The 25515-nt window shown below is 40.6% G+C and overlaps 2 protein-coding genes and 1 non-coding gene across 3 annotated transcripts; 1 reads left to right on the top strand and 2 right to left on the bottom strand.

Annotated features, from left to right (window-relative positions):
* Positions 1-11590: 11590 nt before the first annotated feature.
* Positions 11591-16037, bottom strand: rpl7 (ribosomal protein L7). Its single transcript, XM_048251999.1, has 7 exons — positions 15984-16037; positions 15170-15272; positions 14908-15074; positions 14560-14697; positions 13253-13362; positions 12661-12876; positions 11591-11647 (listed from the first exon to the last, which is right to left on the bottom strand). Exons 1-6 carry the CDS (start codon positions 15995-15997, stop codon positions 12668-12670), a joined length of 741 nt encoding a protein of 246 aa, XP_048107956.1. The 5' UTR covers positions 15998-16037; the 3' UTR covers positions 11591-11647; positions 12661-12667.
* Positions 14768-14858, bottom strand: LOC125308850. Its single transcript, XR_007195997.1, has one exon. It is a non-coding gene; the product is annotated as a small nucleolar SNORD12/SNORD106 (small nucleolar RNA).
* Positions 16038-16097: 60 nt separating the features above from the next.
* rdh10b (retinol dehydrogenase 10b) lies at positions 16098-19067 on the top strand. The gene is made up of 6 exons (XM_048251987.1): positions 16098-16885; positions 16992-17224; positions 17471-17569; positions 17690-17835; positions 18262-18393; positions 18499-19067. Exons 1-6 carry the CDS (start codon positions 16612-16614, stop codon positions 18620-18622), a joined length of 1008 nt encoding a protein of 335 aa, XP_048107944.1. The 5' UTR covers positions 16098-16611; the 3' UTR covers positions 18623-19067.
* Positions 19068-25515: the final 6448 nt, after the last annotated feature.

Genomic DNA, 25515 nt, shown 5'->3' with positions numbered 1-25515 from the left:
TGCACAAAAACTGATTGACCACAAGATGGCAGCATAGGACAAGGCAGTCGAGAGCCGTATAGAGTTCAGACAACTCAAATCACGAGTGCCAAATTACGACCGTCAGATGATTCGACAGTGAAACCCTATGGGGCGATGCTATGTTGAAATAAATCGCTTATTTTCACCAGATCTATTAATATTATTATCAACATTTGTCAACATGTAAATGGCCCTCACAGAAATATGCCAGTGCCTATATTTGCCTTCAAAATCTTAAATGAGCCTGTAAAATGACCATTGTAGAGTAGCCTAGCCTACAGAAAAAACTTAATTGATGTGATATAATGATGACTTGTTAAATGTCTGCCTACAATGGTTTTAATAAACATAGTAAATTATTTTGTCAGTCATCATGTTCATTTTAATGACTAGAAAGGACATTTAAACCAGTCATGTCAGCTGGTGTGTCCAGGGTCATCTTTTATTTTTTCCATAGACTGTAAAAGAAAAGTTTTCCCCGCTGTATTATCCATAAACAGTAAAGTATATTATGTACCTACATCCGGAATCTTAGTTCCGGTATAGACCTCTGAAGTTTGCCTACAAAAAAGCTGCCATCTTTGACATCCGGTATCTGGCGATTTTTCCTATGGGAAAATAACATGGGGATTTTGAATTATCGCACCTGTTAAAGAAGCCCTATGCAGGTCTGGTTATTCATTCGCTGTTTCTGGGTTTTCGCCTGATTTGGGCTCGCATTTTTCACGACATAGCTCCCCCTGCAGCTTCGGTAGCAAGTGACTGCTACGCTAAACCCCCACTAGCTAGCGAGCTAGCCATCAAGAAACCAAGCTAAACACACAGGGCTCACAATAAAAACGGTCGAACAAACACATTGTTCAAGAGACTATCAAACCACATTACAAAAATGAAGTTCACCCAAGGGTAAGCTACTTACAGCAACAAAGCCAAGTCGGAGTCCGTTTTGCAGTCTTCTTAGAAACTACAATCTGACTACATTTTCGAGGCGCGATTGGATACTTCCGCTGAGTCACATCCGGATTTGTTCGGACCGTGACCAGAAAGTTGCATATTCATTTTTTCCGCGGAGAAGCACTAGGGGGAGACGAAGCACCCACCAAACGACCCAAAAAGTGTTGTAGAACCATCAGAACGACTCTCAACCTGCATAATTAAGGTAATTTTTGCTAAAATTGTTGCATAGTATATATACTTTTTTGATCCCGTGAGGGAAATTTGGTCTCTGCATTTAACCCAATCGGTGAATTAGTGAAACACAAACAGCACACAGTGAGGTGAAGCACACACTAATCCCGGCGCAGTGAGCTGCCTGCTACAACGGGGCTTTGGGGAGCAGTGAGGGGTTAGGTGCCTTGCTCAAGGGCACTTCAGCCGTGGCCCACTGGTCGGGGCTTGAACCGGCAACCCTCCGGTTACAAGTCCAGAGTGCTAACCAGTGGGCCACGGCTGCATAGGGCTTCTTTAAAGGTGGCATGTGTAAGAATTGAGGTAAAAATATCCAAAAAATGAGCTACACACATCAAAAGAATGAGAAGAAATAAGGGTGATTACGTCATTAAAAAATGACATGGTATAGTGCTGCAGAGACATCAACCTGAATTAGCATGCTAAATTACTAGCCACAGCCCGACAGGTGTCATAATACCAGTTTCGGCCATGGGAGGCGATATGCGTCTTCGAGGGCCAGTATCCACTGCCTTCGAGTGGATACTGTGATCTCCGGTACATGAAGGCGGCACACTTAGATTTTTGCTACCCCAGAGCTAACTTGCAATGCAACTTGCCTTAGGTAGTTAGCTTCAATTAACAACCGGATCTCCTTATATAGGCAAAGATGGCCGTTTGGTTATTTTTTGTAGGCGAACTTCAGAGGTAGATAGATAGAGATAGATAGATACTTTATTGATCCCCAAGGGGAAATTCAAGGGTCTCAGTAGCATACAGACATCACACACAACATGCACTTACAGCAGAAATGGTAAACATAAGTATAAGTATAAACATAACTAAACTCCACTGTACAATAAAGACAGTAGAAGATAAGAAAGATAAGAAAACTAACAAAACTAAATACTAAGTACACTATATAAATTAAATTAAGAAAGTCCAATGTGCTTGAGGGTGATCAAGCATAAGACAATTGTAGTGACAGGGCCGGGACTGGTAAGGTGCTAAAGGGAGTGAGTGTAAATGGACAAATAGGAGAGTAAAGTATAATGTAGACAAGGTAAAATAAAAAAGTATTTCAGTGCAAGAACAGGTTGAGGTAATAGGGTTATAGCCATTCATTCATTCATTCATTCAGTATTGAAGCAGAAGCCTGACCGCAGCCATTGATCATGTGTGCTAATATAGCATGAAACAGTGTAGCAGTAAAACAGTAGTGAAAACATTAGGCTGTGTACATTAGTAAAACAGTAGTAAAACAGTAGTAAAGCAGTAGTGGGCAGTCAGTACTCATGTAAACATGGAGAGGGTGGAGAGGCAGACAGACTAAGCAGAGAAGTCTATCTCTCCTCTTCCCTTTAGTGAGGCATTGAACAGTTAAATGGCCCTAGGAACAAATGACTTCCTCAGCCTTTCAGTTGTGCATGGCAGTGAGCGAAGTCTCCAGCTGATCAAGCTCTTTTGCTTTTTGATAGTGCTGTAGAGTGGATGACATTCATTGTCCAAGATGTTGATCAGTTTGTTTAGGGTCCTTTTGTCAGATATTGAAGTGATGCACTCCAGTTCAGCTCCCACTACAGAGCCAGCTTTCCTTACCAGCCTGTCAAGTCACCCAGCATCCTTCTTCTTTGTGCTTCCTCCCCAGCATACCACTGCATAGAAGAGGACGCTGGCCACAACAGACTGGTAGAACATCCTGAGGAGCTTGCTGCACACATTGAAGGACCGCAGCCTCCTCAGGAAGTACAGCCTGCTCTATCCTTTCTTGTAGAGTGCATCAGTGTTGGCTGACCAGTCCAGTTTATTGTCCAGGTGGAGACCCAGATACTTGTAGGTGCTTACCACCTCCACATTGACCCCATCAATGGAGACTGGTAGCAGAGCGGGCTTAGACCTACGGAAATCCACCACCATCTCCTTGGTCTTTGAAGTGTTTAGTTGAAGGTGATTGAGTTTGCACCATTGCACAAAGTCCTCCACCAGGCTCCTGTACTCCTCCTCTTGCTCGTCCCTGATACACCCCACAATTGCAGTATCATCAGAAAACTTCTGCATGTGGCATGACTCGGTGTTGTAGCAGAAGTCAGATGTGTACAGGGTGAACAGGACTGGAGAGAGCACAGTTCCCTGTGGCGCTCCGGTGCTGCTGATCACAGTGTCAGAGAGACAGTTCTTCAGTCTGACAAACTGTGGTCGCTCGGTCAGGTAATCTGTAATCCAGGTTACCAGGTGAGCGTCCACACCCATCTGCAAGAGCTTGTCTCCCAGTCTGAGGGGTTGGATGGTGTTAAAAGCACTTGAGAAATCAAAGAACATGATTCTCACAGCACTTTTCCCCTTGTTTAGGTGGGAATGTGTCCTGTGTAGAAGATAAGTGATGGCATTGTCCACGCCCACTTTCTCCTGGTATGCAAACTGTAACGGGTCTAGTGCATGGCGTACCTGGGGTCTGAGCATACCTAAGACCAGTCGCTCCATTGTTTTCATCACATGTGATGTAAGAGCGACAGGTCTGTAGTCATTAAGCTCACTAGGGTGTGGCTTCTTAGGGACAGGGGTGAGACATGATGTCTTCCACAGTGTTGGAACTTGTCCGAGACGTAGACTCCAGTTGAAGATGTGCTTCAGTGGTTCCCCCAGTTCAGCAGCACAGGCCTTGAACAGCCTTGGACACAGTCTGTCAGGCCCGGCTGCCTTACGAGGATGAAGTTTTTTAAAAGATAACTTACTTGATCAGCTGTGATGATGGGGGATGAGGGGAGTGGAGGGTGAGGAGGATGAGGGGTGCTTCTGTGAGGGTTGTCGTGTGGCTAGAGACTTGATGGCCGTTGGCTGAAGCCATTGTTGCCGCACTACTTGTGGTCACCATGTGGGGGAGAGGTGCGATAGCCTGATCAGCAGTGATGATGGAGGGGGGCAGCATCTGGGGTCTGTGTGTCTGATGGCTGTTGACTGAGGTCGTTGTCACCTCGTTGTTCGTGGTCACCATGTGGGGGAGGGGTGCAATATCCAGTGATGGTGGGGGTGAGTGTTGCACTGTAATGAGGTGGGGTGGGGGCTGGGGATGGGCAAAGTAAGGTACTTTATCTCAGCTCCCAGTAAGAGACTACAGCCCTGCCATATTGCCCTGCTGTTCCCCAAGCCCTGTCCCAGATTCAACCACTTAAACCATCGTGACGTAACACCTGAAGATCTTGGTAACTTACTGTAAGTGTAAGGTCTACTGTAAGTGTGACTTGCTGTGTTTTTTTCACTCCAATTGTCTTAGTGTGCTTTCTTTGAGGGATTCCACATTTGCTGTATAGACCCTGTTAGTGGATGACATCCGGCATGGCGGCTAGCCTACAGGGTACACAAGGAGCGGTTTCACCTGGACCAAGGTAGCAGCAATCCCGGGAGTGGGAGAGCACCAGGGCATATTGTCCACTTGGTGCAGCAGAGACCAGCATTCCAACTAGAGAGGCGGCTGGCCCCTCGAAGTCTCCTGGGATCCCTAGTATTAAATCAGCTATCATAAGACTATTTTTATTTACTTAAAGCTGCAGTTGGCACGATTTTTTTGATCATATTCACTGAAACCGACACTATTCTCTGACAGAACAACATAAATCACCCGGTTTTAGAAAAAACCCACAATTTTTTTTTTTTGTTTTGCAAAAATCCACAGCTCCTGGTTCTTCTGGTCCAATCAGAGCAGGGCTGTGTGAGTGAGTGAGACTGTCAATCACAGTCTAGTGCACTCTGGTGCGCACTGACGAGCACAAACTCGATGAGAGGGTGCTCGGTGGTAGTGGGGGAGGGGCATGAGAGTTGTAAACATTAAACATTTTGGCTAAGTCCCCTCAATCTGTCAGACTTGCAACTGCAGCTTTAAATAAACGTACTAGGTTTTCTAACGGCTCCTACACACAGTTGCGTTCCGTCAACTCATGCCAGTGGGTGTTCCCGACGGTAGCTATGCAAATGACTTGAAGTATGACTGTAATTTGATTGGTTGGTGCCGTCTGTCGATTGGCTTGATTGGCCGGTGCCGTCTGTCGGTGCAGCAACAGCTGAACTCCTCAACGTGAGCGAGGGGAGAAACGCAATGCAGCGGACCCACAATTCAGTTCGGCAACGGATGACGTCAGCCCATGTAAAGTGAATGGGATGCGTCTCCAGCACTGCAGACATACCAAGTCTCCCGGAAGTTCCGGGAGTCTCCCGCATATTGCGGCTCCCTGACGCCCGCAAATTAGATAAAATCTCCCGGAATCTAGAGTGAGCAATCAAGAGCATGCATGCGAGACCACGTGTGCATCCGAGTGTAGCGCGCACACCAGGGCCGTTTCAAGGAATTTGGGGGCCCCAAGCAAAATGGACATGGAGGCCCCCACCCACCCACCGCACGCAAAGCCTACAGGAACCACAGCATAGCCATACAGTTTAAATTCACCCACACTTTATTTAAATAAAAAATGTTGACAGTGCAAATACTGCTGTTGCATATATATGCTGTGCATTAGTTTTGAACATTTTGAACATTTGCAAAAACACCACCGTACCATAAAATCCAATGTCAGCTTCTTCCTCATGAATGGAGGATGAAGTTGATGGTGTACCTGGGAAAGTAATTGAAAAAAAAATCTGAGATTACCTGTGAAGTATGTTTGACCATTTCACTGTTGGCATATTGGAAATGGTCATTAACAGCTCAGCGAGAGAAATTCACTCTACCTTCATCAGTGGAGGTATCCTTAGGAAGAGCCTAAGGGCTGAGACATTTAAGCAAAGCACCTTGAGGGAGAAAGAAAAGATATGTTAGCAATTTCCATATTTTGATATTGAGAAGGGATATGCAGCTGCTTTCACAACTACCAATGCTTACTGTAAAAACATCCCAAGCTAATGTTATACATTGACCCAGGCGTACTTGTATCTTAACATAGCATTTAAGCATTCTGCTGTTTGAGGCAGAATGCTGTTTGTACATGCCGTCAGGCATGTAGTTAACATAAAAATGTTTTTGCTAGGCTAGCCTTCCTGCTGCGACATTACACCATTTGTACAAGACAAGTAGAGCTATTTTATCCAGTGTAATTTATCACTTACCACTATCTTGTTTTTTCTTGTCATCCTCTTCCTTTCTCTTCTGGCTTCCGGACGCATAACTCCGCTTCATTATGACTGCGAGGTTTTATATTTTCCCGGCAGCAGAGATCACAAACTGGCTGGCTGCTGTCAGCGACTACTGAGAGGGGCCCCCTTGAGGGGGATCCCAGTATTGCCGGTAACAGTGTCGTTGCACTTTACTGCATTGACTATCAAAGGGGCGCTCACAGTTTGTCGTTGCATTTTATTCTTAACCAGTCGTTGTCTTGGGGCCCCTGGCCAGCTCGGGGCCCCAAGCAATTGCTTGGTTTGCTTGCCTTCTAGCGACGGGCCTGGCGCACACGACAGAGAGAGAGGGGTGGTGCGTGTGTGCTTGAGCGCATCCAAGACAGAGAGCATCCTGATTGGCCTGTTTCGCTAAATCAACCAATCAGTTTTCAGTGTAGGCAGGCTTTTATCTTTTTTTATCCCTTTTTTCTTTTTTTCTCCTTAATTACAGTTTTTTCTGATTGCTTAAGCACATTTTTTGTAACTATGGCTTTTTTTGCAAAACTCTACACACAAATGGCAAAACCTCTCACCCAATCAGCAAAACATTGTAGTTCTCTTGCAAAAGCTAACACACCTTGCTTAACTCTTCACACCTTCGTAAAAATGGTGTTTTCTATCTAACAGTAAACACAAGCCATCACAATAGTAAGCACACAATGTGCCAACAACACACTGATGTATGAATAAAAAACACATCTGGCTTTTGCTTTCTCTGTGCACAAGGTAGACTATGTCAGTTTGAGGTTTGAGGTATGACTTTTGTCATAGTTCTGTAAACATACAGGGATCCCAACTTCAAGTATTAATGTTTATTTACACACATCAAAACAAACACAAGTGTGTTTTTCCAAGTCAAAACACAAAATAGCATTTCACTGAGACAAAACAAATTAGTCTACATCGGGTCGTCTCTCTCAAAATTCTGTCTACATCACATGCAATGTCCTAGTCCAAGGCACCGGGAAAAATATATTCTGGAATGACGTATCCAGGCCTGACATGACAATATCCCCACATGTAGACAGATTTTTTGTCTGTTTTTTTTCTTTTCTCACTCTTCCTGCTCACTCCATCGTACCCATTGTACATTACCTGTGGCTTATTTATAGTGCTTAGGCTGATTGCAAAGTGAACTAATTATCTAAAACAGTTTTCACATGAGAAAGTGTGCCAGAGAGTTGGCAAAATAGTGTAAATAATAGCCATTGTGCCTACAGTTGTGCCATTTGTGTGTAGAGTTTTGCAAAAAAAGCCATAGTTACAAAAAATGTGTTTAAGCATTCAGAAAAAACTGTAATCAGTTCAGTGTTTAGGAACAGGAGCGTCATAGGAGAGTCAGTGCCTCAAAAAAAGGAAAATGTAAGACCCATTTCAAAGTGTAGCCTACCCTTCTATCATAAGAGTAAAAAATAATGATAGGCCTAGTCTTGCACGCTGCAGTGTTTGTAACAGTGACTTTAGCATTGCCCATCGTGGGTTAAATGATTGCAAAAGACATGTTGAGGTGAGTTTAACAAGTGTCAATTCATGTGCATATTATTCAGGCCTATAGCCTAGATGGCTAGTTGCCAAGGCTACAAGACCAAACTACCAAAATCTGCATATTTTCACAATTTCTATCTATAGGTCTTCCTTATTTGGTGATTACATATTACATTATATATTAATCTTAAGTAGGCTAGTTTTTTTTTGGGGGGGGACCTTATTCAGTGGGTGTGGTTCACTCCTCTGGGTAGCCGACAACTGACAGAGGCAGCGATAGCGCCATCCACTTTTGACAAATGCAGTATTTTGAAAATACTACTGTAGGCCTACTGTAGTATAACTACACTGCACTTAAAAAAACTGCATTAACTTAACTATTTTTTGTAAGGATTGTGCCATTTGTTAAGTAAGGGATAATGTATAGAATACCGGTCATTATCAGGAAAATAAGTCCCGACAGGACGAACTGGACACCAACGCACAGCACTTTTTGGTGCTATAGGCTAGCTGGAACTACCCACCTCAATAAACTATGCTAAGCTATGCTAATGGTGGGTGCTTGTCTAGAGGTGTATGGCACGGGAATCATGTCAAAACCTTCCAACCGTCCACTTGATCGACGAACCAAATGTCATACCGTCCACTGTGTCTGAGATTGATTTCAATGATCCAAGGTATCCAAAGGTCCCTGAGACACAATATCATGTCAAAACAAAAAAATGTTAATGACAATTAAATCCAATTTGCATAATAATTTGGAACACGGTGTAGAGCCCATGTTAAGATTGTCTTTATTAGACCAAACCATAAATAAACTTGTTTGAGACAAACAAATTCAGACATTATTAAATTAAATATAGACTAAGTTTGCATGTGCAAAGTTGATTTCAAATGTTTTAATGTGCACCTGAGGCTATGCAAATTCTGCTGTTTAGTTTGTCTAAACCAGTGCTTCTCAAAGTGTGGGGTGGGCACCACTAGTGGGGAATAGCGATATGACAGATGAACAGGAGGATTTTTAATCTTTAATTATCTTTAATAATGCTTTTCTTTTTTGACAAGAAAGATTATAGATTCAAAACAAAATAGCTACACACAAACATAGGAGTCATAAACAGACCGACAAATGAATTAAAATAACATCTGATCCAGCAGACCGAGACGGGGAATGTAACGTGGAACCAAAATTTTGATGGGGTCAGGTGGGGAATGACCTAAAAAGTTTGAGAACCACTGGTCTAAACCAACAGGCTAATGTTGTGGGAACAGTGTTCACATTAGCTACATGTGCCCTGGCTGTAGGGATAGGCTACTCCAGATGAGGCTATTTAGAACGTTTTTTTAAGACAGCAGCATCATGTCAATCACAGTAGCTTTCATTTCTGAAAGCCCCATATTGCCAGTTTAGGAGCACCTGTTGTCTAAAGTTATTCATTAGCCTTCAAGTTAGGCCTACTATAATGATGTCTTCCTATTTGCTTCACCTTTTGCCCATCTTAATGGTTCAAACTTCACCTATTCTCCATCAAATACTCATTTTAGCCTAGGCTATACATGTCAAAATTTTCACATGCAAAAATGCAACATAGGTTAAGTGGTTTAGTCTAATATCGCTCACGTTGACAACATTGTAAGAAGCTTATACTAGGCTTCATAGCTGCATTAATAGAAGCGTTTCATGTTTTTTTTTCTAACAGAATTTTAATTTTGACACAGCAATTACAGATGCATTATGATGCTCTCTCATATAGATGTTTCCCATTTGTTCAACCGTGTGCAGGAAGTCACGTTTATGTGTTTATTTAAATTTATTAGCAGAAGCTTTTGTGCAAAAAAAGAACATTAGCCTGTATTTAACCAAGGACCAAATGAAACACGCCAGAGTTGTAGCTCGCCCTTACCTTCCAAGAGAAATGCCACACAGGGTCGTTTTTGTTTGGGGGTTCAAGCTGCCCACTTCGTTTCAAGTATTCAGAGTCTGGGCTGCCTACAGAAACCGTTTTTTTTTTTTTGCAATGTCATAATCGAATGGGCAGCGCTCTGGGTTGGATGAAACGTGCACACATCTTCAGTGTGCAGCCTCCCATGATTGTTCCAGCGTTATATTAAAAATGACCAATGTGTTCATTCTGAAACCTCAACAAATAAAGTGTTCCAATGTTCATGCTCTCCCATTTTAAACAGTCATGTGGTTGTATATTTTACCCTTTCATGAGGCAAAAAATATTTAATTTTTTTTTTGAATATTTGCTCCAGGTCCATCAAATGGATGTCAGTCAAAGACTGCAAACCTACTGTATAAAACAGTAGGGTTAAAAAATCCTGAACCCTTTCTTGAGCCACTCAAAGCATCAGTATTAAGTAGGCTGCAGTTATTGATCCTTCTTGGAATCAAGTATTCTAGCGATTAGACTTCGATTAATAAAATCAAAAGTAGTTTTCTATTATTAAGTGCAATTTATTAATATGCACAACAAATGTCATATTGTAAACTAGCCCTAGTCACTTCAAAGTAAATTATATATGTTATGTAGATTTGTGCATCTGCAACATTTTACATAACTACCAAGTAACATACTTACAAAAAAAAATAGTTTTTTTGAAGTATAGTGCAGTTATACTTCAGTAGCGTTTCCATGTACAAAATATTACATTTCTGAAGTAAAGTACACTACGATGTACAGTAGTACAACGCAGTTCTCCAAAATACTGCAGTTTTGACACTTGAAGTAATGGTTATTTTTTTGTGAAGGCTAGAATTGTCAAGGGTAGGCTTATTTGGTGAGGTAGCTTAGCCCAGTGTTTTTCAACCTTTTTTGTGCCACGGCACACCAACATCCTATGTGAAGAAAAGATGAACATACCATAGCCTAAAATTTCAAATACACAGATATGGCCTTATTATGGCTTCTATGCAAGACCTGCTCAATAAAATAAGCGCCCCGTTTCATTTGTAGGTGACTATCATTTAATTGTTATGAACTGGATAAGTGATTCTGTGAATACTGGATATGGGGGCCCCGTTGTACAATGCCTGCGCATACCACAAAATAGTGCAATCATACAATCAATGAGAGCATGTGGTTATAAATTCTTTGATGCAACAGTTGCTTTTCTGGACCAGTGATTGACATTTGGGTAATTTTCTGCGGCACACCTGATCTCTCACGGCACACTAGTGTGCCCCGGCACAGTGGTTGAAAAACACTGGCCTAACCTAACACCAGGAATATGTGTGCATACGCACGAGGGAGACACGCGAGCTGAGTATGTGTGATTTTTTTTTGGTGTATTGCTCACTTGCAATTTAACACAAATTAGCTTACCAATTCCACAACTTACCAATCACATCGACTCCTGACATTAGGCTACATCCGCCACAAATACCTTAAGTTCTAACTAACGAATACATTAAATCAGCTGTTGTGGTACGCCAGTTCTGCTTTGAAGTGGACACATAGCACCTTTTCTAAGTTTGAAATGATCTCAAAACTTGACATTCTCTGCCTTTTATTAACAGTTTCTTGGCTCTTCGTCATTGCGGCAATTTAATTTTGAAAGTGGTGTGCGATCAGTAGTAACGGTCCATGTTAAACAATCCCCGAGCTGAGCAGGCCACACAGTGATAGGAATTAAACAAAGCATTAAGGCAGAGAATTTGCCTCTTATTTTTTGTAATCAAATTATTCAACTTACTAGAGTAATTGTTTCAGCACTAGTATTAAGTATTTTATATGAACAATCATGTTTGATTAATGAATCACTCCAATACTGATTTTTATAACTTTTTTTAATCATAGATCAACAAATGCAACCTCCCACAAGACACCTGAAAGACAAGAGCAACCTCAATTAACACATTGGACCACACATGAGAATAAGAACAACTCTTTGTGGTTAGTTGTATGACTGCTTGTCATGCCAAAAGACAAAAAATGGATTGCCTGAGTGAGTTGAGAACTATTTCAACGAGATCTTGAACAGTAGGTCCACCAATGGCCATTATTGCTCATTATGGATCCAAACTATTAGCATTGACCTGTAGGCAGCTCTTGACTGAGCTCAGCCAGGTTTAAAAACCCTAGGGGGCAACATGTGAATCAAGCCAAGTTTTAGACTAAAAGGAGGTTTCACTGAAACTTTCTGTTGTAAAAGTCTTTCATCTTGAACTAGGCCTAATCCATGTCCAGGACAGCAACATCCAATGGGTATGCAAGTACAATACCGGTCAAAAGTGCAGGGTCACTTAGAAATTTCCATTCTACTTGATTAGACAATACCATCTGAGATAAATTGCATTGTTTTTTTGTTTTTTTCCAATCAGGGTAGCAGTTTTCAGATTACATTATGTGCTTACATAATTGCAGAAGGGTTATTGACTGTTGTAGAAAGAAAGCTATTTATCCAATGTTCCAAAGGCACATTCTGTTTACTAATCTGATATTTTAAAAGGTTAACTGAGAAAACCTTGGAGAACCCTTTTGCAAATATGTAAGCACATCATGTAATCTGAAAACTGCTGCCCTTATTTTAAAAAATGATCTGCATGCAACTGATCTCAGCTGGTATTCTGTCAATAATGGAGTGGAATGGAAATTTCTAAGTGACCCCAAACTTTTGACCGGTAGTGTAATTGGCAACAAATGAGATACGAGAAAACAGCATTGTGTGAGAATGGTGCATCTAAAAAAAACTACTTCAGGACTAGGCCAGTAAGGCTAGATGACTTCTAAATGTAAAACATGATCAGTTACATATTGGATATCAGTCATCCACTGAATAAACATTAATTTGATCGATACAAAGCCCTTCACCACTCTAGAGAACAAGCATGGTCCTCACCCTGTGTCTAGTTCATCCTCCTGATCATTCTGTTGATCTGGTCCTCCCTGTTGCCAGCGTCGCCTCCTTCTACAAAGTGGGTGGTCTTCTTGTTCATGCCACCACGAGGGGAGGAAAGCTTGAAGGGCCACAGGAAGTTGTTGGCGACCTTGAAGTTCTTGCCAACAGTGTAAATCTCATGGATCAGGTCCTCAACGCAGATGATGCCGTAGTCCCCTGCCAAAGTGAAAGACAACCTCAATGCTCACTATTCATAGTCAATATTTACTGTCTACTACCACCATGGCATTACAACATGACTTTAAAGTGAAATGGAAGCGTGAAAGACTTGCACACTGCCTTTGAACAACTCAACTTTTAATAGAAAAAAGACACAACGTTTCGATCTTACGATCTTCAGGCATCGTAAGATCGAAACATTGTCTTTTTTCTATTAAAAGTTGAGTCGTTCAAAGGCAGTGTGCAAGTCTTTCACTCTTTCACTTGTATGCCCTTTTTGATTTGGCACCTGCTGAAACATTTTTGGATGTGCGCACTTCATAGTATGCTTCGACTTTAAAGTGAAATGGGTCAGCTACCCAGGACAACATACCAAGAGTTTTTTCAACCAGGCTGTTGTCTGTCAGAGGAATACGCTGCTTCTGCATCTTGCCAAAGCCACGTTTGTAAATCAGCTCACGGACTGATTTCAGATTAGGGTATCTAGACGAGGACCAACAGAAAAATGTTTGCATTAAACAAAAATGACAAGACAAATCTCAAACACGCATCTTTTGAACTCCAGCATGCATCAGGTCATATTTTTAGCAACATGCATTCAGGTGGCAACAGGTGGCATACATGCGTTAACCACAGGGCTGTACAAGTCCACACTTACAGCTACTACAGGGCTGTACATATCTAGTTCTGACTTGTAGTGACTCACTTTCATTCAAAACATTTAAATGGAGTAAGCCTTAATTTCATTACAACAAATACTTCCAACAGGCTACACTAGGCTTGGTCAAGTAAAGTTGACACATCGCACTGCACAAATTGGCTCAACACAAACTGTGGAAGGATACAATTGATCTATAGACCTGCATATAGTGAAACCTTTTCCACAATGCCTATAAAATGGGATTTCAATGACTTTTCCAGGAAGCGACTGGAGGAACCATATACTTACGAGATGGAATTGTCCCCAGAAGGTATATTCAGATGAACTAATGGCACCTTATGACAGCCCATTGGCCAGATAACAGTTATAAACAAACTGTAGGTGACCTAATCGATACCCGTATCCCATATATACCATTAGCAGTAGAACAATATACAACAAAGGGGTTGCTGCATTCTCCCTGTGAAAAAAGCTGTAATTTAACTGCCAAAGTTGCACCTCCTTAGAAACTTTTCCCAGTGCACTTTCTGCATGAATGAAATCAAGGGTACATTTTCTAGTTCAAGCTAGCAGACCACTCCATACTATTGAAAATTCCCTTAGAAGCAATTAATTGAAAAGAAAACAGTACAGTACTATTTCATGGAAAATATTCCTTCAATGTGCTACAACATGCAAACCAAGTTAGTTCACACCAGCAACCCCTCAACACATGGCTACTTTCTATTTACCAAATGCTTCAAACCAAAATCAATTAGTTGACTTGTGTGGTCACCACAGTACTTGAGTCCTCATTTACATTAAGTTCTTCCAACATGACATTGATAACTTTGTTGCATCTGCATGTCATGATAGGGCACTTACATCAAGTCTTTGCACTAAAACATGCCAATCTACACTCTTACTGGGTGCCAGCTCAAATTGGAAAGAATGTGTGACAATCATACATAGTTTCCCTAGGTGACATGACTAATGTCATACCAAGTTTGAAAGAAAATTAACTCACTAAATAAACTCACCCCCATGCAATGTAGGGCTCGGCGATTCTGAGCATGTTGATGGAGGCCTTGTTCAGCTTGACAAACACACCATTGAAGATCTGGCGGAGACGCAGGAGCTGCAGCACCTTGCGCACCTTGGGGCTGACACCGTTGATACTGAGGAGAATGGGAATAGGTTTAAATGTTTCACCTGATGCCAAGACCAGTACTGTACAGGTTGTCAATATGTGTGGCTTCAGATGAATTTGGCTTATTTTCAGAACAAGTCACCATGGTCGATAAGACGGGGAAAAAAGAGCAACATCATTAACCACAACTTTATACCAGCAACCTTCTCATACTAAAACTGTACTTCCCACCACTCACCCTCTGATTCTAATAACAAAGGCCAATTTGGGTTCAGCTGGAACATAGAAGTTCCCCACTTTGCGGGCTGTCCTTGCCAAGCGGACCTCACGCCTGTACATCTCTTTGTACTCCTTGTGGTAACTTTCTGCCCTTTTGAAAATAAGCTTCCTTGTTACCTTGCGGGCCTAGGTGGGGAAAACAAGAAAGGTGCAACACTCTTTAATGAAGTTACAATCATTATGACAAAACCAACCATACTACTTCAAGACAATGCCATTACCTTTTTCTCAGCCAGCTTGGCTTTGAGACGCATGGCCCTGACGACAGCATAGCGCTTCCGCCTCTTGACGAGGCTTTCGGGGACCGATGGAACCTTCTTGTCACTGAAATAAATAAGGACAATGTTAAGACAAATGAGGACTCCATGCAGGCAGTTGAGAGATAATACATTTACGTCTGAAAAAAACATCGCCGGATGTTAACAGGTAATGGTATCCAGTAAAAATACGTTGTTTAAGTTCAACACATTGACGCGGTAGGTTATTTTAACTCAACATTAACCAGACACAAGCGACATAGCATTAAAACGTCAGCGGATGCTATATTGAACCCTAGAACTTCGTACACCTTGTGACAACTTTTAACATTCCCTTGCTTTATAGGCTACATCATGTGCGTTGACGTTAGCTGCTAACGTTACCGTTCAAGTAAACCGGTTGTTGCCCATCATGGCGACTATTACAGGCTAGTCAATGCTTTTAGAAAAGTAAGCATACGACTACTAAATGGCATCATTAGCAACCAAACGTATAATAGACGAGAGCCGGAAAATGAGTATCAGACAGTAATCAATAGGGTATTGAAAATACAATCAGCTAAAGTTTAATTCTACAGTCACACGTTCACTGCAGTTAGCCTCTTTGGCTACCAAGGTGCGGAAGAAAATAACTCAATAAGTACTGCGTACTACTTCGTAATATCACATTTGTCCATACCAAACGTTGATGCTCTTCTAAATATTTTACTGAGAAACACCAGAAAACACGTAAATTTTAATGATGGTAGAAGATTCAGCCGCAGGAAAAGTCACTTACGTTTCACCCGCCATTATCCCCACAGTAAAAGAGGCTAATACGCATGCGCAGTTGGCATTTATACTTCGGGTCCGTGACGCTTGATGTTGGGTGAATTTTTAGGTATCCTTTTAGCTGCCCGTGTATTCCACAACACTTTGGCGATATTCATATTGTAATAGTAATTTCCCTTTATGTCTTGGAACAAGTATATTGATATAGTTATTGTTAGTTGCAGTAACTCTTAACAACATCGTCGTGGAGAAAACAGTCTAATCTTTCAATCGCATTATTTCATACCCTCTGGGGAATTACCAAGATCTATCCACTGGATAGGCTGACAATATTTGCATCTTTTTAGCATGCACGGAAGTCACGCAGGGTACAAGGGTTATAAAAGCGCTGTAAGTGAAATGTATTGATACAACACGTTTTCTTGCATTGCTCTAGTTAGCTGCCACTGAGCTTGTACCTGACGAGGACGAGTGAGTAGTAGTTGCTGCGTCAAAAAAGTTTGCTTCGACGGGCGACTTGTAGGCTACGTAACAACGCTAGGGTCAAACAGTTAGCGAGTCAGTTTTACAGTATTGTAGGCTGGTGTTTGCACAATTGCCAAGTTGCTTTAACGTTACAGTGGGCGAATTTCAAGATGAACATTGCTGTCGAATTTGTTGTGGTTGTATTTAGAGTAGTTTGGTCATTCGTGTTGGCTGGTAGTAAGTGGATTGTTCGAACAAGGGAAAAGAGTGTCGTAGGACAGGTATGCCTGATAACAGGAGCTGGAAGCGGTCTAGGACGACTTTTTGCTAAGGAGTTTGCTCGGCGAGGTGCATCACTTGTGTTGTGGGACATCAACCGACAAGGCAATGAAGAGACCGCAGAAATGGTCCGCGAAATATACCGCGACATGTCGTCCAAAGGAGGTATGCTGTGGTGATATATTTGGCGAAATGAATCACTTGTAGGTAACTTTAATGCTTCAAGATTTAAACGTTTTTTAATGCGGATTTTCTCAAATTCATTCTCCAGAAACAACTGGTGGAATCCAAGAGGTCCCTTTCCAGCCACAAGTGCATACATTTGTGTGTGATGTAAGTAAACGCGAAAGCGTATACTGCACAGCTGAGAAGGTACGAGCTGAGGTTGGCAACATCGACTTCTTGATCAACAACGCAGGGGTTGTTTCCGGGCATCACCTCCTCGAGTGTCCGGACGAACTCATCGAGAGAACAATGATGGTCAACTGTCATGCACATTTTTGGGTAGGTTTGACTGGCTGATGTGTAGACCGCAAAGCCTATTTAGCCTACTGCAGTGGTAGGGAGCCAGGTTGGTTTGATTTTACTAGGCTATATGTTTTCCACTGATATCCATGTCTCAAGACTTTATGTTATCATGCCTGTGGAATGAAGTCAGTCATAATTTATCATTGTTATTTAACCATTTGCAGATGGACTATTCTAATTTCGGTACTCGGTGTCATTTTATTGCATCTTTTTATTCCACAGACCAGCAAGGCCTTTCTTCCCAAGATGTTGGAGCAAAATCATGGACATATTGTTACCATCGCTAGTACATTGGGACTATTCACAACAGCTGGAGTGGAGGTTGGTATTGCTAAATGTTTTAAAGAATTTCGCCAAATAAGAAAGACTTTACACTGATTTTGAGCAGTTACTAAATTCCTAACACTTAACTCCTCTTCCTTTACCTCTCTGCCTGTACAGGATTATTGTGCCAGCAAATTTGGAGCAATAGGCTTCCATGAGTCCTTAAGTCATGAACTGAAAGCTGCTGAAAAGGATGGAATCAAGATGACTCTTGTCTGCCCTTTTCTTGTGGATACTGGCATGTTTACAGGTTGCAAGATAAGGTATGCCTGTGCTTATAAGTTGTCATTCTAAAGTACAGAACTAGGCACTATACACTGTCTGGTACTTCTCATTTAGGTAACACTTTACTTGACAGTATTGACATAAAAGTGATACGACACATGAACCCTAGCTCTAACCCTAAACCTAACCCTAATCCTAACTTGTTATGACAAAAACCGAATGCCACTTAATAATAGAAGCATTATGTCATAAACGTTTATGACTAGTTAATGACACGTTCATGACAGTGTCATGTCACTCTTATGTCGATACTGTCAAGTAAAGTGTAACCCTCATTTATATACAGTGCACATGCACCATATGTTTGGTCTAATGCAGTTTGCCAGATGCATATGTCTTGGAAAAGTTGTGTTAATGAGCTGGTTTCTATTGAGAGTTAAACAGACTTTGTCTTTGTCTAACAGGAAAGAAATGGCTCCTTTCTTCCCCCCACTGAAGCCAAAAGATTGTGTGACTCAAGCCATGAGGGCAATCCTGACAGATCAAGAAATGGTTTGCACACCACGAGCAATGTATATGGTCAGCTTCATGAAAACGTAAGTGTTTGTTACCTTACCTTTCCAGTGTTTAACGCATGATCTCATTGATGGTGAAACTGTGGGTGTATACAGTCCCTAATGAATTGTTTTGATGTCTTGCAGGATCCTTCCATTTGATGCCATTGTTTGTATGTACCGGTTTATTGGAGCAGACAAATGCATGTACCCATTCCTTGCTCATTGTAAAGAGTCTATGAACAATAACGACACCAAGATTACAAGCTGAACCTTGCCTACCTTTAGGAGTTAAAGACTAAGTTATCAGTGCTGTTGACACAGGGTGTTATTTAAAAGGTTTCACTTGGAACGTGAAGGGCTACATCAATGATGTAAATTTTGATAGGAATCAGTAAAGGTTCAAAGTGGGTAATTTCTGTAGCTCAATGTTTACATTTAATTATTTAATCATAAAGTGCAGTATGTTACTGTGTACAATGCTTACCAAATATGACCTTATTATTCAACATGTCAAGGTTGACAATGGCCTAACTTGTAGTATGGATAATTTTCTCCCTTTTGTTGTGGGAGATATTTATATATGAATGATGTACAATCAAGTAATATGGGAGTTCAAATGTTTAGTGTATGAATGGGCTGTTAACTCCGCTACCAGTGCCTTATACATTATTTGTGTTTTTTCTAAATCATTATACAGTGTTGTAATAAATGTGACAAAACAAAAAATACCTGTCTGTGACTAGTTTTGTGTCTGAAAATATGTCAAACTCTTGGTGTTCAGCTGTCAGTTTAACCCATAGGTAACTAAAGACTAATATATATTATGTGAAGGCTCCACAGTTTGTTTGTTTGTTTTCTGTAAGAGGCAAGAACATGATATTTGGTGTGATGCCTCTTGGTTGTGATTGCTCAAACTTACCATGTCATAATTGATAGACAAATTTGAGTTATATAAAAAAAGACGGTACCACATACCATGATGTCCTAGTAGTTTGAGATACAGCAATTTGTTAATCATATATTTCACTATTTTAGTTTTTAAACTAATTTCTCCAATATTCCTAAAGGTGGAAATACAGGTTTCTGGGGTCACATAGTCAAAAATGTTACCATATTTTGTAATGTATACCCATATTGACTCTGGTAAGAATTAATTCAAAAATATTTTCATACATAGTTTTCGAGAGACCTGATGAGAAGTGTTACTCCATGACTATGAGAATGACTGAGTTTTAGTGCATTTCCGGGGATGAATGTATTTAGATAAATGAATCACCTTGCTTCCTTTTTCATGTGTCTGAACATGAACATACCCACATAGTCTGGACTCTGGTGCTTTCTTAAAGATGCCCTGCCACACGTATTTCATTACTTTGTGGTAATGTCTGAAGTTCTACCATGGACATTTTTTGTGGAAAACATGCCTTGGTTACCTTGTTTCAAGCCATTCTAGCGTGGTTTGAAAGCCTGCATGAAGACTCGGCTGGATTTGCACCAGTTCTCATTAATATTCAACGAGCTAAGCTGCTTGACTCTGATTGGCTAACAGCTAGTAGGTTTCCTCCATAACATGACTGCCGTTATCAACTAATTTTAGCTTCATGGCATGAACTTAGTTTGACTAGCGAGTGCTAGCCTTGTTCAAATGTGCATAAATAAAACCTGCTAGCGAGTTCATTAAACCTGTAGCACTTCCTTGAGTTGACAATAACGTTTTACTTACGGGCACTGGTCTTAGACTGCTGCGATGGTAGCCTACTGCTCCAGGCTTCAACAGCAACCTTTTTGCAAAGCCTATAGCATTGTTCTAATAAAATAAACTGAAGCCATTTGATCCTCAAGTCTGGGTTCTTGGGCAAAAGGCATTGTTGTTCTATTCGTGCATAGCCCGTTGACATTCAGCCATCCTTGCATAGGCCTACTAAAACAGTCACAGAGCTAAACGAACTTTGTGGGCATGGTCTCAACTGGGCGAGCTCATGAATAGTAATGAGCTCATCAATTCCATGTCAATCTGAAGAGCTTTTGCAATTGGCATAAATTCTCTGCTTTTTCTTTTCAGTGGCTAGAGCTGACGAAGGAGGTAGCTGTTTATTTTCACATTCACGACATAGCACAAACACATATAGACCTAACATGTTAAAAAAAAATGCAAGTAAAAACGGTTTTGTGTGGCAGGGCACCTTTAAATATTGCCACTGTACAGACCTTAGAGCCATTCCTCTGGGATTTCAATATCACAAACAAAATCCCAAGCTCAATATCTCTGAAACTTTGTATCGTTGTCCATTTCAGACATAAACACAACATTTGAAATGCACTGTAAAAGCTGCCTTGTGTACAGGTTTTGAAATACAATGCAGTAATGTAAATCTAATGGCTGAAAGTGGTTAATAATAGTGTGTATGAGGGTTTGGTTGCATGTGTGAGTATGTGTGTATGTGTGAGTAAGGGAGGGTGAGACAGAGAGTTGAGGTGAAAAGTTGAGATCTAGACATTTTTCTTTTTTAAATCCCATAGGAATGATATATAAATTGAACTATACAGAATATATGTTTATTATAATTTGTGTTTATATTTCATTTGTGGACCCCCTCCGTCTTTTCATGGAAAATAAGAATTTATCCTTGTGAGTAAACCCTAAAAATCGTATATTAAACGCTGTAGCCAGATACTTTTGGTGACCAATTCAGACCCTATTTCAACTGATTTCTTTATGTTGCTACTTTCAGTGCTGTCAAATGAAAATTTAAAATTACACCCTAGACATTATCAGGTCTTCATGGTATATGTAGAATGAATTATGAAAAGATCAAATATAATATAATCTTTACTTGAGCAGTAGTTAATGAAAACAGCATGCAGCTGAGTCATTAACTTACAAAAACATCAGCTGAAAGTCTCTCAGAGTATACTGTGACTACCCTGATACGGAGAGGAAACAGTCAAGACAAAGGCCCTTAGTACTACCCACGTCCAACTCCACATGATGATCAGCTGAGCAGACTCAGGTTGCCCTTTAATTTCTGAGGCCAAGTGTCCTTAATTACATAAACAAAAATATCTTATTGCATTGTTTATGACTACAATACTTGACTAAAGACAATGCCTCTGGCTCTATAACTTGACCCAGTGTTAGTTTGGCACCATGGAGGCCCTCTCCCTCACCAAGCCTGTGTGGATATATCCACCTCCATAGATTAAAGGTTCAGGTTCACTGAGAACCAGAATATATTATCTGTAGTGTTTAATGAAGAAGTTAATGTAAACATGAAGTCATGGAGGATCTGTCGGCCTAAAAGCACATATTTAAAAAATAAAAATAATAAATAAAAAAACACATATTTAAAAAAAAAAAAATCCAAAAAAGTATAGGACAGAAAATAATCATGTTAATTCCACCTTTTCCAGCAGTTCTCACTTCATGACTGAGATGACTTGAAGCCTCAAGTTGTTGGCAGGGATGCGAATCTGAATTCTGTGATCTCGGTGAGGTGGACTGCGCTATGCAGTATCGGATTTTTAAAAAAGGCATCAGAACATGTTAATGATGGTGGAGGTTATTGTCCAATGTTTATAACAATACCAGTGCTATTAAATGGTCCCTAGAGTGTTGTTGCGTGTACATATTGTGAATGTGGATAATACAGTGTGATTTTTGAATGTTAAAAGTTGCAATTGGTGAATAAACTCTTTTAAGTGGTGGATAAACTCTAATAAGAGGTGGATAAACTATACCTGACATTTCAGAGGTGGGTAAACTGTGTTTACATGCGTTAAGCCTCCACTACTGGTTGTTGGCACAAAATAGACTAGAAGGGTCAAAGAAAGATGTTTACAATTTAGTAACTACAAAACTGCATTGTAGTTTTATTTCTATTTTGCTAAATTATTATTTTTTAATTATTATTATATCTGTAATGTTCAGTGCAAGTGGTATTATGAGCTAGAGTGAGACTCCGTGGGTCAAATTACCCTGATTCTAAAAACATTGCCTAATGTCATTACAAGTGAATACCACTCCAGGAAGACTCCATGTGGTCATGCACCAGCATTTCCCCTTTGCATGCTAACCACCCACAAGCGTATTTCAAGTATCCATTCATGATGGAAAGACAGGCTACTAGCATAAACTCAGTTTTTATTGTATCTCATTCATTCATTCAAATGGGAATGCCTCCTGTTTCCATGCTCAGCAGTAGGAGGGTCCCGGCTGGAGAGATGCCTGCATTGCTTCGTCACCTCATTTGTATAATCTGATATGTGGCACTTATCACTGCGGATGGAAGGTGGAAGCCAAATGCCAACCTGGGCTATTCTCATCCGTTAGTATTTCCTAGCCATGGGAAGACTGGGACTCCTCTCCATCCATCTCGGTAATCAAAACAGTAGTCTATGGAAAAGATAAAGAAGGACTCCCATTCGCTGAAGGGAAACCAGCAGGAGGAACTCCGATGTTGCAATGGAAATGATGGAGGCGGGGCATATACTTAATATGCTGACCAATTTTCCTCAGGATGTGTAAGTTGGAGGAAAGAAGATGTTTTCTAAACAAAAGGGCCACATATATGACCTATTCAAATTAATGAATGACAGCATTCACCACAGTCAAATACCAGTGCCAGTGGACCTGTTACTGGATTACCAATGTATCAGTGTGTCTTTATAAACTTCAACAGGAATTTTATTATATTCGTGCAAATTATTCATGTCATGAAATTTAAATAAAATCATAAAATGCATGGAAGAATCAAAAAGAGAAACAAAGCCTTTGGAATATTTAACATTTACTGATTCCATACTGTAGGTGTTGAAGCTGTTGAAGGTGTTTAAGAAAAAATGATACCCTTTCATAATTAGCGGGGCTGATTACAACTGATAGGGCTGTGAGCAAAAGATTAAAGACACGTGTGAGAGTAGGACTATGGTATAGACTTTGAACCCTCTGTTTTTTTCAGTACTGTTCTCTTTTGTTATGGTGAGCAAAAGAGGGCATATTTCAGGATATCTAATCATTCACTGGCAGCTTTTAGGTTATGACCCTTTGTCTCCACACCTGCAAGGGATCCATCATCACCAAACCAATGCATGAGGAAACTTAGGAATCTGAAGCAAAACAAGTTTCAGCATTTCTCTGAATCTTTCCCAGTTCGTAATTTCCATATCATCTTAGTCCAATCCACTGACTGCAAACAACGGGGCACAATGAATAGGATTGTACTGATGCAACGTTGTACGAAATGATGCATAAACCAAATGTCTCTGCAGAGACATATCTAATGCCTAACGGCATGAAAGACAACTTATCCTTAACCATTGTTTAATCATTCAAATTTTGTAAAACTAGATGTACCGCATAGCGGTACAAAATATGATCGCCGCTCAGTCCTGTACATCCATTCCGCGAAAATAAATCACATTAATCAATTTGTCTCCATCTTCTACTCCATCCCCCACTCTTGAAATGTTTCTGTATGCTTGTTTGGCATGTGTGTTTGCGGGCCGCACAGAAAGTAGCCTACTGGCGCTGCAAAGGTGAATAAAAGCACTTGCCAAAAAAATTGTAGCATTTTTATAAAACCTTTAAAATCTCTAAACAATCACAAGTAGGGCAGTTCATCACAGTCCATCCATTGCAACTGGACTGATGAAAGGTACACCTGTAGTCTATATTGTATTTGGGAAAAGCAGAAGGTAGCAGCATAATGTATTTATTTATTATTAAACAAAACAATCCCTGTCAGATCCATGCAGTTTTCAAAAGCTATCAAGAGGAGAGGTCATGTCATGGATTTTTGTGAATGTTTCTTCTTCTACATATGCAAGAGTTTAGTCATCTAGTTCATATGATATTCAACTTAATTGTCAATGCACAAGATAAATACCAGTAGTCTAAAACAAAATGCAGTTTTACCCAGTGGTGCAAATAACTGACATGTCCAAAAGGGCCTTCATGAAATGCGTCTCTAGATACACATTTTAACGGGCCAAGTTGAAGAGCTGCTGTCCGTTATTGTTTATGCAAATAGAGGCTGGTTCATGTTCCCTTGCATTTTGCAACTGTGAGGTCCATGGTTAGTCTGGCTTTCGCCAGACCAAGCTCAATCTTTTAAGAAATCAAAAAAAGAAATCGCCAGCAGATCAGGCTGAGTTCACCCAGCCTAGTCCATGGTAGGCGCCCGATAGAAATATTGTTTAATTTTGCGATTGAGATATCCACGCACTGGCGCCCCCCCCTGCGACGTTAGACCCGACGGTAGCTCTCAAGAGACAATTATAGTTTGGCGGAGTGAACGTCATAGGCGTGAATGGGGCATTGTTGTGTGGGAAGAGGGGTGTTTGTGTATTTAACATATTATGTATGTTTATTGTATTTGTAAAGGTTGTGGTGTTAATGTCTGGTAACCGGATAATGTATTATATTTCATTAGAGTATTTATATATATTTTTGTATTGGTTCTAGGCTGTTAGACAATGATTGATTTTGGGACAATGATTTGGTTCTGGCCAGGGGCTAGAAGACCTGTGGCAGACCAGACAGCAGGTAGTTGGTTAAGGTGAGCAAAGAGAGAGCACCTGTGTATGACCAGAGAAAAGAGTTTCACATTTAGCTATATTATATTATTGAAGTCATTTTGCTTTGAGTTTAGTTAAAAGTATAAATACTTTAGTTTGATTGATTATTTTGTTTTGGAGTTTTTTCTTTTTCTTTTTTTCTCTGAGACGACCATATCCCCTGTTTGGGAAGGGAAATAAACAGTTTTTGGACATCAGCATCGCCTCGCTGCTCTGCTTTTCTAGGCCGTAAGGCTAGCCCGGCAACAACGCCAATACTGGAAATGCAGCCAATTGATGATGAAATTGCATTTTAGTCGTAATTTGTCCTAACCAGATCTTTTTCTCTGCATCGTTTGCAGAGTGAGACGTAATTTTGTTGGAAGTTAATCTAAAGTGGGTTGGAAAGACACGCTTCCTAGCCTACAAGGACAACACTGTAGTTTACCGCAGAGAACGTCTAATAAGGGTAGGATGATTTCTGCATGACATGTAATTCCCATTTCTTCTTGAAGCCGAAATAAATCTGAGAATGTTTATCGGACATGCTTGTTTTTTACTACAGGTAGGTTACGTTAATCTTAAAATATATCAATAGCCTAGGAC

Source organism: Alosa alosa, chromosome 1, assembly GCF_017589495.1.
Source record: "Alosa alosa isolate M-15738 ecotype Scorff River chromosome 1, AALO_Geno_1.1, whole genome shotgun sequence".
Lineage (NCBI taxonomy): Eukaryota > Metazoa > Chordata > Actinopteri > Clupeiformes > Clupeidae > Alosa > Alosa alosa.
The sequence above is the reverse complement of the archived record's forward strand: the minus strand, read 5'-3'. Positions and strand labels throughout refer to the sequence as shown.